Source organism: Mytilus edulis, chromosome 12 (assembly GCF_963676685.1).
Source record: "Mytilus edulis chromosome 12, xbMytEdul2.2, whole genome shotgun sequence".
Classification (NCBI taxonomy): Eukaryota; Metazoa; Mollusca; class Bivalvia; order Mytilida; family Mytilidae; genus Mytilus; species Mytilus edulis.
The window spans coordinates 26,720,023-26,735,325 of record NC_092355.1 but is presented as its reverse complement, the minus strand read 5'-3'; the positions used below and the strand labels follow the sequence as shown (position 1 = coordinate 26,735,325).

The 15,303-nt window shown below is 31.3% G+C and overlaps 1 protein-coding gene across 1 annotated transcript; it reads left to right on the top strand.

Moving 5' to 3' along the window:
- The first annotated feature begins 7,511 nt into the window (after positions 1-7,511).
- On the top strand, positions 7,512-15,303 carry LOC139499430 (uncharacterized). The gene is made up of 3 exons (XM_071288108.1): positions 7,512-7,891; positions 8,276-8,621; positions 10,691-15,303. Exons 2-3 carry the CDS (start codon positions 8,288-8,290, stop codon positions 11,767-11,769), a joined length of 1,413 nt encoding a protein of 470 aa, XP_071144209.1. The 5' UTR covers positions 7,512-7,891; positions 8,276-8,287; the 3' UTR covers positions 11,770-15,303.

Sequence of the window (15,303 nt, the reverse complement as noted above, 5' to 3'; positions counted from 1 at the left end):
TAATCACCTTAATCAGGTTCGTCAAATGCTTTCAAAATATTAAATACTTATAAAAAAGTATACCACGTTTAACATAAGGAGGGTTTTTTAATTATAAAAATTGATAGACACAGAAACACTTGTATAAACGTAAGATTCATTGGCATAACAATTATAAATAAATCCGATGAGCTTTTCTGTATCCTCTTTTGGAAGAATTCATGTAGTTTGCTTAAATTTTATAATCCTACTCTTAGCTCTGTACTGTTTGTGTCGGTATAAAAACTTGATACCAAAGCAAAATGCTAAGCTATGTACTGATGATCAGTGACGTCATAATGCTTGAGTAAACCATCTCAAACCCACTTTATCAAAAAACTATCTTGCCTTCTTACAAATTTCCAGATATCAGTCACTGATTTCAACTCACAAGAAGACTGGATTTGATGTTCTCCCGGTACTGCGTAGTTTTTTTTTTATTATCAACGGTTCCAGAAATGGTAAGATACACTTATCTCAATCACCAACAAGTTCACATTATGGCTTGCGATTTTTCTATATTTATGCTGATAAATTCAGAAGAACGACTCAGATACTATATCTAAATGGATTAATTCTGTGAAGTTGATACAGTCTTTAAAGACACAAATATTGCAAAAGAAAACTTATCCTACCTTCATGAGCAATAGGTTGGTGTTTCCACACATAGAGACCAAAAAAACACATAGTTTTGTGTTTATCAGAATACATAAATTTCTTAACACCTGGATAAGATATTAATAATGCACTTGGCAGTTCAACACAAACGTGTTTGGATACATCTTACATGCTAAATCCCGCAATAGTCTGTATGTGTCTGTCCCATGTCCGGAGCCTAATGTTCAGTGGTTGTCGTTTGTTGCTGTGTCACGTATATGCTTTTCGTTCATTTGTTTTTACATTAACTGGGCCGTTAGCTTTCTCGTTTGAATTGTTTTACATTTGTGATTTCTTGGACTTTGTGGTATGGGCTTTAGTCTCTGTTGAAGGCCGTACCGTGGCCTACAGTTGTTAATGTTTATGTCATTAGGTAACTTTAGGAGAGTGTTTCATTGGCAATCACATTTTTTTTTATATGCATACAAAAAGTGTTAACCTACACACTAGTAATATAACGGATGCCTCATGTTCAAAAGCAAATATGAATATCAGTTATCCGGACTGCTATTTTCAATGTCCGCTCCAAAAACCCAAATGGACAATTTCAAGCTCAAAGCATAATTTTTCTGGTTTTTTTTTTCTAAAAACTGAACTGCCGAAAATCCTTAGCGGTAAACAATAATCAAAATACAAACAATCCGATCAAGTAAAATGACTAGATCTTTGTTTTTCTACACAAAACATGTGTATAGTTAAATAAAAAAGATAAATATGTCGGTTAAGTATGCTAAACGACATCAATTAATTTTTATCTTTTCTTCTTGAAAGATCACTATTCAATCTTGCAGAAATTATTTCCTCATTCTGCACAATGTCAAATTGTTTACTATTTAAATTGACTGCATGTCGGCTGATGGAGAGAAAACAAACTTGATCCCACGTATAACTTCTGCTACATCGAGTTAAAGTTCATAGACTGGGTGCTACATAAGAATACTTTCTATTAGCTTTCCATTAATCGATTGGTCACGTGAACATATCTTACTATATTACTATTCCATAAAATGTTTCGTTTAAAATGAACTCGTTATGAAAGAAATTAGAAAATTACAAAAATGACATTCAAATTCATCAGTTGGAAAGACACTGACAACACCATGGCTTAGAATGCAAAAGATTTACAGACAGACAGACAAATAACAGAAGATGAAATACAAAAAAAGAAAACAAAAGACTAAGCAACGCAAACCTAACATAAACTGGTGCCAATGTCAAGTGCACCATACGGGTAAACATATTCTGCCGACCAGTGACATCCGTAATACTGTTTGTGGAGGAAAACACAAGGGGATCAGTATTTTTTGGAATGTCACAGTATTTTGGCATCTTTTGTAATGACTTTTTTTTTAAGATAGAGTCTCGGTTGGCACGTGGTCTAAATAGCTCTACTACTGTAATAACTATTTAGTCTACACTGAGGTTGTGAGATCAAACCCAGCTTATGCGGGTGCTCTTGACTTCAATCTTAATTGACTTGGATTGTCAGTTTTCCTAAAAATACCTGCTATAAGGTGTCGCTCAAATATTAACAATCACGCAATCGTTTAAAGAGAAAGCTTGAGTTCTCTCTTAACAAATGCATTGGATAAACTGATCTGGAAAATTTTGCAAGGATAAACTAAAAGGAATCTTTTGCATTAACTTTTGAACAAGGAGTGGACACGGGATCTGTTTTTAGTCAGATTTAAGTTTTTCTTTCTTCATTTACAGATTCACTTTTGCATTATTACCATCCTTTCATGTCTGCAACTGTCAACAGGTCAAGATTCAAAATGCTTCAAGCGTTATCCAGGAATATCAACTGATGGCTGTTCTATACCAATCTTTAAAAAAGTTTCCATATAAAAGGTTTTTGAACCAGCATGTAACCGTCACTATATCTGCTATATCTGTGTAATTAATATACATGGTTAGACAACTGGTAAGGCAGTCAAAATTTCCCAGAGATACCAAGTTGATGAATGACCATATTAAGCATCTGTTTCGTCTACACATGACTCAGAAATGGCACCCGAATCGAAACAGGCTTGACCTATAATGACATTTGATATTTGTCGTAACACAAAAGATATTGGATGAATAATGTAATAACGACGCAAACAACTGTAAATGTAAAATACAACTGGATTTTCCAACGGGTAATTGTATAGTATTATATTGCGGTTCGGTTAACTTAGCTAAGTTAATTCCGTTAAATAATTAAACATAGTTTAACCAAGTTTTTATAATATCTATAATAGTTATGTTAGAGAAAGTGAGGTCAAGTTTGATATTGACACCTTTGAGGTTCAGGAGTTTTGTTTCTTGTTCCATATTTCTTTATTATTTGATGTGAATTTTTGTTATATTTGAAGGCACCGTTCCATCAATGCTTTTTAAATTTTTATTGGTTGTTTCTAACGGACAAAATTGAGGTCAGGTTTGATGTTGACAATTTTCACATTTGTTGTCCAAGAGTTTACGTCCTTTATTAATAAAACAAAATGAAACAAACGAATAAAATAATAATTTTGTTTGCTAAAAATTGACAAATCTTGTTAAATGTAAGCTGATATTTGTACTTAACCTTTTTGTTTATAGTGTATACAATTCAAGAAAAGTAGATTCTATTGAGACAACCATTCCTTCAAGATATGAGAAAAAGATGTTAAGATAAATTAAAATTTTTAAAGAGGATAGCTTGCAGATTAGCTTCACGTAATGTATATTATAAAGCTGTTCGAAAGTTTGGTCTATTTAGTTACAAACTGAAGCCAAGAAATGAGTGCAAGCAGAGTTGGGTTAAATCCTGTTTTCCATAGAATTCAGTAGTGCATTAGTGAAGTTCCCGTGGATTAGACTAGGACGACATATGAACAATTTCTAAAATTAAAATAAATGATACTATGCCAGCTTATTCATATACCAAATCTGTATTGTGATAATTTATTTGAACTAAATGTTAAATGCACCTATATATCTTAGATTTGTTGAAAGTAAAACAACAAAAGACAAACAACAACAGCAAACGAAGACCCACTCACATGTCACTATGCACGAATGACAAGGTTTTTCTTGGCAATTTTTTAAATATGAAACACAGATGTATCATACAAAAATTGAAACATTAAAGATGTGATTACAAATTTTATATTGGAATAGGACAATCACAATACATTTCGATGTTAAATCACTACTTCGTGATATGTCTGATTAGATCTGTGTGCCCACTGGGTATACATCTAGCAAGATAAATTGTACATTTCGGTAAGTTTTTGTTATGTAGTTTTATGAAATGTAAAATGGCTACATGTATTGTTTTTTATTGTGTCATAGCAATAGAGTACGTTTTTTTTAAAAATGTTCTTGGTGAAAGATCTACACACGAAAATTTAAAGATATTTTAATGACATCGAAGTCACAAATAAATGAGTCACTGGGCTAAGTCGGATCGAAAGCATTAATCCTATTTGATCTGATGTATAAATAAAAAGACTAGTAATATTATTTGTAACTAGACGCATTTGCTTTTGAGCAAGAAGGGATTAAACGTGTGTCCTTAATATACATTTATTAACAGTACAGATATATGTGAACTCGCATTTCAAGCAGTTACCGAAAGCTTGTTCATGTCAAATTAAAGTAACAACAAATCATGAATCTACGTCTTCAGTATCAATTAGTACACTTCCAACATCTAATATGACTGAGTGTAATTACGTTATTCAAAGTCAGAAAAAAACCTTTTTGCAACGCCTCATTAAATCTATCGTCACATTGTAGTATCTTCATAATGTGTATACATATTCATATATATATGACGGTGATATTAATTATGATTTGATTTACGTATAACGTAAAATCAATATTTTAATCAATTAAACAAATATTCAAATAAAGGCAACAGTAGTATACCGCTGTTCGAAACTCATTAATCGATAGAAAAATAAAATCCGGGTTACAAACTAAAACTGAGGGAAACGCATCAAATATAAGAGGAGAACAACGACACAACAGAAACACACGATTTAAATGTAACACATACAGAAACGAACTATAATATAATAATGGCCATTTTCCCGACTTTGTACATGGCATATTAAGATACAAAATGGTGAATAATTTGAAATTCTTAAAACAATAATCGATTCTACAAAGACCAAAACATCAGAAAACAACCAATGAGGAAACAGTTATTACATTTTTGTTTAAATGAAGTCAATTTGAATGGGTTTTAGGATAGATTCTAAAGAGAACTTATGAACAAAAAGCAATTGTTAAATTAAATGCTTATACTAACATCATTTCTTTTTTTCAAAACTCGTGTTCTTTGTTTAAAAGACTAAAAAACGGGAAACTCATTTTTTACTGAAATATTTTTTTGATCTATACAGAGTGTTATAACATTGTACACTTGTACACTTCCCAATACAAATTAGAGTATCTGTCGTGATGTTTTATGTCAACATATTTTAAAATCCCATACAAGACCAAACCATGAAGAGCCAATAAAATATAAATAGAATCCTATGTTATATCATTTTAAACCTGTAGATTATAACAGTTACTTCATTGTTTTTCTTCCAAATGCGTTCAAAGGAAAAATACTTTCAAACGGCCAGAGCCTGAGAAAACCCATCTTCTGTTGTTTTCCTTATGAATACTTTGTTGAAACTGCTATTATACTGATTTTTCAGATATACTTATTGTCTTAACATACAAGGTGTTCATGTTTATAACATCCTGTTTGCATGTAACTGCCTTGTAAATCCGTTCTATAGTTAGACGTTTGCTATGCGGTTTGGGATTCAACAACAAATAACGTATGCGCAAACATTCTGAATTAATACTCGCAATAATTTAAAATCAAAGGACTTTTAACATTAAGCTACATAGACAGAAGAAACATTTTTATACGTTCGATGTAAGAACATTAAAGTGACGGCACACTCTGAAAATGTGTCGTGTTTCCCGCTGCAATAAAAAAATTGATTATACAAAATAAAAAAAATTGGTAATTTATATTTCATAGTCAAATGATAGTTAAAAACCGGTATGTGTGGAGGATAACAGTGCAAACAAAAAAAACATAGATTAAACCTTAATGATGATTTTAATTGACACAAAATGACTTGAAACAAACAAACAAACAAACTTAGTAGCGTATTTACCTGACAATATCGGGATATAGATATTTAGTCGGATCTAAACATGAACATGTGACTTGTTTAAAACAGGTATCTTCCTATATCTATCGATTACAATAAACAAACTATGTCGAAATGTTCAGGACAAAACTAAATCTGTATTTGGGTAAGTCGATGCAAGCATACGATTTGTATTGCGTCTAAAACATTGCGAAGCAAATAATCTTTAACTACCTTATTGAAACATTGTGTTAAGATGTAAATAATGAGCCATGAAAGTCAAGTGGCTCGAGCATTTTTCTGAGTAGGTTTCTAAAAAATTCAAAGAAATACTGTTTACAGTGGGTGAGCTTTCATTAGTCTTCACTATCCTATAGTTTAACAATATTATTTTTGGTTATATTTATAATTTGGAATCTTCATTGAAGGTGAAGAACGAATGCACACTTAATTTATTATATTGATGTGCCATTTGTAGGCAAGAATGACATTCCTTTGTAGTATGTGCCGATTCGAAAAAATCTTTAACAGGTTCATTATTTTATAATTAAGTATAGGTTTCTGATTAAATTTTGAATAATTACAAAATGTATCAATTCAGCAGATTTCAGTTTTTGTTATTTGTGTATCAACGACATTGATTACGAATAACATTTTATAAATTTGAAAGGTTTAATATGCTAACATACCAATATAAAGAAGCGTTCATCATTTTTGAAAAAGACTATAAATGAAAGCCGAATTATTAACCCCCCCCCCCTTCATGGTAGATTGATTGGGATTGATTTAACCACAGTTATCTAATATTAATCACACAGAAGGACTAGCAAGCAATTTTTAACTGTAGCTTATTTAACGTTAAACAATTTTCCACTGTAAACGAAATTTACTTTATACAAATATAAGGACTTTGTAAGCTACATCTAAAAAGAAATTAATAGATATTATGAATTTTTATTACAACAGATTAACATGCTAAACTAAGCAATGCTAATCTGTTTGTTAACCGCCACTACATAGACATTTCTGTCACGCGTAGGGAGAAAGACAGTATACAGTATTTAATGTTTATTAAAAAAAAACATTTTGAAATCTTAATTGTTTATCATATTTAGGAAAAACCTTCATACACAATTGTATTTTAATTGCATGACGGTCTGTACTAATATTCAAGTTGTCGCCTGTATTTGATTTGAAGTCAAAAGTTTTGATTATTTAAATTTAATTGTACACAGGTGTGCCATGCATTTTAATTTAGAGAGTATTTCATTATTACTCTTCATTTCAAAGCCTGTAATAAGAATATTGACAACACACAAAATGTGTAATAGCCATGCAGTATTTTACTGTTTGATCAGATAAATATAATAATAAGAGTTTAACAAAACGACACGAATAGATTTAAAATACATCAACGTTTAAAAAAAATGACAGAGTGACTTTGTAAATTGTCATATCGAAATCAGAATTTCAATTGGAAATATTGGATTTTATGTTTGTGTCCATTTTGTAAAGGAGTATAATATTCATTTGTTAACGGGGTTACATTTGTTGATGTGTAGTTTAACCAAATGCAAATTTCCAAATGTAAGTGTGTCATAGCAACACAGTTTGGTGTATTCTAATCAAATATATTAAAATATAAGTTAACAAAGCAATAATAATAGATTTAAACTACATAGCAACAAAAGATTAACGACAGAGTAAATTAGATTAGAGTTGTGATATTGAAAGCAACATTCCTTTTTTAGATATTGGATGTTATGTAAGTGTTTATTTTTTTAAAAAGTGTAACAATCCTATTTGTAAATTGAGTTATTTGTTTGGGTAACTAGTTGGAAAATGTACTAAATGACCATAGCTGTGTAGTGTGTCAATACAGTGTTATGTTGTTATGGACAACTATCTAAACATAGAAATTAAACATGGCTATAATACAAATTTAAAATTATATCGAAGTTATAAATAAATGACATATTTATTTGGTTAGTTGGGATATTGAAAGCAAATAAAATCCTACCGGACATGTTAGATCTGATGTTAGCGCCCGTTGTGTATATACCTAGCAAGTGTATTTGCACATTTGAGTAAGTTTTTTTTTGTGTAGTTTCAGTATATGCAAAATGGCTATAGTTGCTTAGTGTGCATGCCTTGGCAATACAGTTTCATATGTTTATATGATAAAAAATGTATACATTTTTAAAGCAATATGAATAGATTTTAAATACATCGGAGTCACAAATAAATGAGTTACTGGGCTTCGTCGAATCGAAAGCAGACATCATATTCGATTCAATGTATATATAAAAAGATATGATGTGTCGCTATAGGCATTTGTTTTTGAGCAGAAACTAAACGTTTGTCCTTAACATATATATTAAATTGCAAATACAGTATACATACTTCATTTGTATTTCTTTATGAACTACTGTTAGACTTTTGCCTTATTACACAATGCATTTATTTTATAGTTAACAACTAACATGAACCGTAACTCAAAAAACAAAGTCGACAAGTGTAAAGATCATAAAGAATATGGATTGAGGAAAGTTAACTTCTGGGAAAAGTACGGCGTCAAATGTTTTCCTTATCGTGGGAGGCGTCGGTACTCACCATTTGCTTACCAATCTGTAGACGGGGGTATAGTCATATCAAACGACGTTTTCGGACTAACAATCAGACAGTTTGAACAATTGTTCAAAGCTTGTATAAATAGAAGAAAAACACACGAACAGTATATACTAAACCTACGATATCCTGACAAGACTGCAGATGAATATTTGGAATACTTACAGGATTTTACAGAACGCATTAAAGGTAATCACATTGTTATATTCAATCGCAGCAGCTGAGTATTCGAACACGATACATCTATAAAAGGTGCATTTACAATGTACTATATTTAATAGCATGTAAGCTCCACGTGTCAACTTTCACTCGACCTCGACCAAAAGTTCAGGGGTCAGTGAACAAGGTTATGTTTTCGTTGACTCATCTATATCTCTGATACATGTATATCAAAAGCAGTATGTGCACTAGATTTGCTGAACAAAATTTGTTTACCTAAGGTGAAGATGCCCTTTAGGCAGGAATCATCTGACTTTGATCTGATATCAATAGTTCATTAACGAAGAAGTGCACTATATTAATAATTTGAACAATATAATGCTAGTAAGGTGTGTACTGCTGTTTAAAAAATGTCATCTGACCTTTAACGTATAACCATTGTTCGTCGGAAAAAGTTTAATTGTCGTCATGTAGTTAATTTCTAAAATAAATAAAGCATTATATGTACTATATTTCAGTGAAATAAAGATTCTGTACAGTTTCTATATTTGCCTGACAGATTTACATAATCTTCACGTCATGATCATTTATCACTGCAATAATAATTTAATGTTACGCTTGTAGATAATTTTATTTTGGCTTTCATTATCAATGCAATAATGAATAGGAACACAGGTTTTTGTTTCAACACATCGACAAAGATTTGGATAAAAGAGATCATACAGCCTTACAAAAATATCGTGTGTCCACGAAATTGTAACAATGAGAACTATCAAAAGAGCAACACGATTGCATCAATATAAATGGTCGAATTCTTAGATGTTATCTGAATAAAAAAATATGTTTTTTGGCCTATATTTGGTTGTGGTTTTTTTCTGCATTTTTCATTTTGTTTCGTTACGTTATACGTTGTTTTGTTACAAGTCGTTGCGTTTTGTTGTATTTCTTTCCGTTACGTTTTTGTTTCATTTTACCAGTACTCCTTCCGAATTCAGTATCCATTTTATTTTAAAATTTAATGCATACTAGTACCCTTGTGAATTTCGGATAAATGTAGAAAAAAAATGCATGTGTAAAGTGGTCCTAGTGGTTCCGTGTTCTTATAAAGGTGTTTTGCCATAAGTGTTCTCATCACGTCTAATGTGTGTTTTATATAAAAAGAATTATTAAGAAGTAACCACATTAGGTAATGTAGTTTTCATATAACGTTATATATTTTGTCTTATAATGAAGTCACCACATGAGGTACTTCAGTTTTCACATAACGTTATTTATGTTTCTTATAAAGAAGTAAGCACATAAGGTTATATATATTTTTCTTATAAACAAGTAAGAACATAACGCTATGTATTTTTTTACTTATAAAGAAGTAACCACATAAGGTAATGCAGATTTCGCATAACGTTATATATTTTTCTTAAAACGAATAACCACACAAGGTAATGCAGTTTTCACATAACGTTATACATTTTTCTTATAAAGAAATAAGCTTATAACGTTATCTGGTTTTCTTATAAAGAAGTAAGCATAAAACGTTATATATTTTTCTGATAAAGAAGTAAGCACATAACGTAATGACGTTTTCACATCATGTCGAGAAAGATTTACCAACATCACGTTATGAAGTTATGACATTTAGAAAAGAATTAACCCCATCACGTATTGACGAATCAACATTATGTAAAGAGGTATTCATATCTGTATCGTGAAATGAAGTATTCATATCTTGTATTGATGTCTTTATATTATGTTGTAGTGTTCTGACATGTAAGCAATATTGCCATCATGGTATCGTTGTTTCTCTTCATAAGGCATGCATACGTCCTTTCATTTAATTTATGCAGATAAACTTGATATCAAGATTTGTACATGAGGCGTTATAGATTTGGTCTTGAAAGTAGACTGTTCCTCGGTAATGGCACCGATAATCACATTTAACACCTTGACAACAGTGGCATGTTTTCGTGATCTTTGATCATTATTGTTATCATCATGAATTGTAATGTCATCGATTTGAAATTAGCAGTTAACAAAAATATATGCCCGCAAATGTCATGACATTATTAAGATAATTAATTGAAGAAATATATGTTTTATAGATGACAATGCCTGGACAAGAAATAGCTTACAGGAAAAATTCTTATACGAGCGTTTAGTGAAAACATCAGGTACTGAAACAGTCATACGTCAAAGACAACAACTAGTAATCACACGAGATATCATTCAAAATGCAATTATGCAACAAATAGGTTACAAAGTAACAAAAATATCGAGCGGAAGTGTAGCAGAAGAAATGGACTTACCAGGGAGTGACATAGATATAATGTACGTCATAGAAGACGTTGACGTAATACGAGATGTAAAAAATATCAAACGCTCAGTAAAACGGACCACATTGGTTTTGGAGACTGAACAAGATCATCCTGGATTTTTTAATCTCCGACTTGTGGCAGGAGGGGACGGGGAATCCATCTTTTTAACATCAAAATGCCTTGAATTTACAAGTCAAGGTTTATATTTATCAGTAGACACATTTGTTAGTAATATAAATGAGAAAGTGACCAATTTTAAGTTATCATCCCATGGGCCGTCTTTATCAGATATATATCAATACGTGGATTATGTATTTTGTCTACGAAGTAAATATATACCTTTTAATGCAATACCATGGGTATCTCGTTACCGATTGCAATGGCCGCCGAATTATGTCATGGACAAGATTAGAAAAACCGGATGTTTGTCAGTACCTATTGGGCCACGGACTTTGCCTGATTGTAAATTATTATGGAGAATATCGTTCTCTTTGGCAGAAAAACTACTTGTTCATTCGTTTAATTTCACGCAGCTTGTGTGTTACTGTCTCCTTAAACTAACATTAAAGTATATTGTTAACACAAACAAAGGTGCCGACGGCTTATTGTGTTCTTACTTTCTAAAGACAGCTTTATTCTGGGTCTCAGAAGAAGTTGACATTAACACATTTCACTTCTCAAAATTATATTCTGTTTTTTCTCACTGCCTAAGTAAATTATTACTATGGGTAAAAGACTGTTATTGTCCAAACTATTTTATACCTGAACAGAACATGTTTCATGGAAAGATCAGTCCAGATAACAATGAAATTCTTCTTTCAAAAAGTTGTGCTAAATACGGTTTAGGTGATATATGCCTGGGATAAAAAAAAATCCTTATTTAAAAAAAAAAGATATACTACTAAAACAGATATAAAAGAATTCTTCGCGATGTATTTTAATGAGAAGGAAACCTACCCTGTGTGTGTCGGTTTTATTACTCAAAGTGCTTTTAGGGTTACATATATTTAAAAAAAGTTGTCTGGGGTTTTAAATACAAACAAATGAAATAGAACAAGCACAATCGTGCATTAGTGAATTTTCACTGAATTTTTGTTTTCTGAATTTAATTTAGAAAAGCAATGTCTAATGACACAAAAAGAGTTTGTACATACGTAATTGAGAACATTAGAACATGTTGAATGTCTGGATAGGCTAATACTACAGAAACATGGGCAAAGAAAGTTAAGAATAGAGTACAAATGGTCGAACAACTTAAAATTAAAAATTATCTGGTGCTCAAAGTTACTGAACAGAGAATTAAAAGCAAACTTAATAAAGACAAAAATAAAATGTGCTTCATAATTCACCAAACAAACAATGGAGCGCCATTCAGACCCTCGTATAAAGTTCGACCCGTTATTACATTTGTATCTGTGCTTTATTTGTCTTTTAAAAAGGTAAATCACATTCTAACAAATGATAAAGCTAAAACAAGGTTTCATCAATTTAGCATGAAAGAATTTAAACGTTCGTTACCAATCAGTCAATGTCGCTACCCTTAAAGTAGTTATACTACTGGAACTGACAAAAAATAAACGATTAGTTAACGAGTTTAAGGTTCCTGAAAAACACACGGCTGCAAATTGGTTTAACTCAATGAATAATATCTATATTTTTATTTCCGTATGGTCGTATAAGTTTCTATGGTCACATTTCAATGGGGTACCCCTCAATTTACGGTTTTTGGTAGTCACTTAAAAATCCAAGAACTTAATGTTTTTGTTAAACTTACCGTTATTTTCGTAACTATTTTTGAGGCACATATCATCAAGGATCATCGGAATGGTAAAGACATAATTATATCACCAACCCCGAGTAAAACTTTCAAACATGAGTTTGGCTATTTTTCAGATGAAAATTTAACACGTTTTTCTTTGATAACGAGAAAACATATGATTCAAAACAGTATTTGTCATTTGTGAGAACGAAATATATTATTGCGATACTGCATGCAAATTTTGTTGGGCAAATTCAAAATTAACAATGGTTTGATAGTTTCGATGTGATTATTTACAATTTCTAGGATAAGCTCATTTATTTTTTGAGGGATTTGAATATATATATATAGTAGTTATTCCAATATTATCTGTAAATACTTTTATATTTTAGTTAACATTTTTTTTTATTTTTTATAAAATTTAACAAAATCAATCGGATAAGATGTTTTTTTCCGAAAATAACAAGTTGATATCGTATGATAAAAATACATCGTATCGGTAATGTTCAAAAAACCTCAGAGCAATTATTATTCATGCAAGCAGTCGAGAAAAAAATCCATTTGAAGTTTCGTAGAGAGTGGTTTGTGACAAGGTGATGCTAAAATCAACTCCTCTCGATATTTTGCTTTCCTTGGGCGAAAGAGTTATGCATCATTAATGATGTTATAAGACTTATACCAGAAGGTAAAACTGTTGCGTCTTTACATTAGAAACAACAGAAAGCCATATATGTGATCAAACTTATCCACATATATCCTCATAACCTGACACTTTTATTAGTTAGTTAACGAAAGAAAAATCACACAAAGGAGCGCCTGAACCGGATATTGTCCCTTAAGATAACACACATTCATAAATATATGGCTATTACAAAATAAATTGTTTCTGTAACATCATTCGCCCTATTACATGTGGGATTGACCGTGCTGTTATATCATGCATATTGGAATATGAGTCACAGTGATAGAAACATTGTACTAACATGCATGGATTTTAAGTTTCCAATGCAGAGGTAAGACTGTAACTGACAGTCATTGTCATGCACGAGTTTAACCGAATCAAGACGGTATGTACACTTCAGATAGCTTTGTTACAAAAGACAAGGGTATGTTGATACCAAAAATGTGCAGACAATATAGGCACAAATACGGAGACAATTGATAGTAAGGAATCTTTCCTTCCATGGCACAAGCAGACTTTCTGGTTTATCTCTGCATTGAAGACCCATCGGTGGCCTTCGGCTGTTGTCTGCTCTATGGTCGGGTTATCGTCCTTCGACACATTCCCCATTTTCATTTTCAAGTATATCATCAATCCACAATTGATTCCAGAAGGCGTCAGATAAAAGAGATAAAAGGTGAAGATAACAATTTTCAATTGACTGACAGTGTATCATCGTAATCAGCTGTTTCATTATACCAATGGAATGAAAGGTTCTGTTCCAGTTCCGAATTCTTTCAAAAAATCGACCAGGAAGACAAAATTGTATTTTTAATGGGACAAATGTCAGACGGATTACTTACAAGATTAGCTTTGTACCTGCAAAGGTAAATCTGAGTTCAAATGATAGCTATGTAATGGAATTATATTCTATACTAAACAGAAATACCGCAAAGCAAAAAACACAAACCGCAAAGATGGCAAAAATATCAGGGGTTATATTTATAGTTTATATATCAAGTCATTCAAAATGAATTGCATATGACCTCTTAACTATTTTGTCTGTGTTCTTAGAATATTTTAGATCTTACACTTATTTCTCACACTACAAAGTAGTCTTTGTTTTATATGTACGATTGTTTTATGCATAAAGCATGCAGAACAGGAACTAACATCAGAATACCTTAGATATAATTAGCAAATTGTTTTAGAATCTTGGACCCAAATGCTGTATTCATGTTTAATTGAACTTTTTTGTAATCAAACCGTGTGTCTAGCGGTTCAAATTTGAATAATGATATCTACGATTGTAGCTCCGTATATCATAATTATAGATATTGCCAAACAACATATAAATACGAAATGTTTAGATTTCTCTTCACATGTACAGACAGATTCAAACAATTATTTTGTCTTTGTTCTGTTTACAACATATAACATCCATTGTAATGAATCTGAAGAGTATCAATTCACACATCAATAATACTTGATGCTATCAATGCTTACAATCATGTTTAGAGATGTTTACCACAACAACAAAAGTTTAAAAGTGACGCTTCATGTGACTTTGATAATATTACATGAACATATATGCTGTTTAGTTATCACCTATTATCGCATAAGTTTAACTAATCCAAATATATCTAATGGCATACCTTATCATGCATATGTTTATTCCATTTTGAAATAATATCACGCAATGTTTGTTGTTGGTTTGATTACACCTTATATATATAAAAATCCGCATTTTGATTGGTTGTTTGCCAGTGTATTTCCGTATATTCTAACATGTTCCTATCATTTTGACGAATTTGCCTGTTTTCAACAATGCATTTGAATGTGTCTCAAGTTCGTCTTTCTGCCGTGGTATTTGACATTTAGATATTCCTATTTTACCCCGCAAAAATTATTTGGAACAAGGCTAAGTAGTATTGATTGAGTTACACCAAAAACTGTCAGAGATAAAAACATAAAAAAAAA

Excerpts from the sequence above, each read along its gene's own strand:
- LOC139499430 (XM_071288108.1), top strand. The coding sequence starts at position 8,288 with ATGAACCGTAACTCAAAAAACAAAGTCGACAAGTGTAAAGATCATAAA. Across the intron at positions 8,622-10,690 it reads TTTTACAGAACGCATTAAAG|ATGACAATGCCTGGACAAGA; the intron begins GTAATCACATTG and ends TATGTTTTATAG.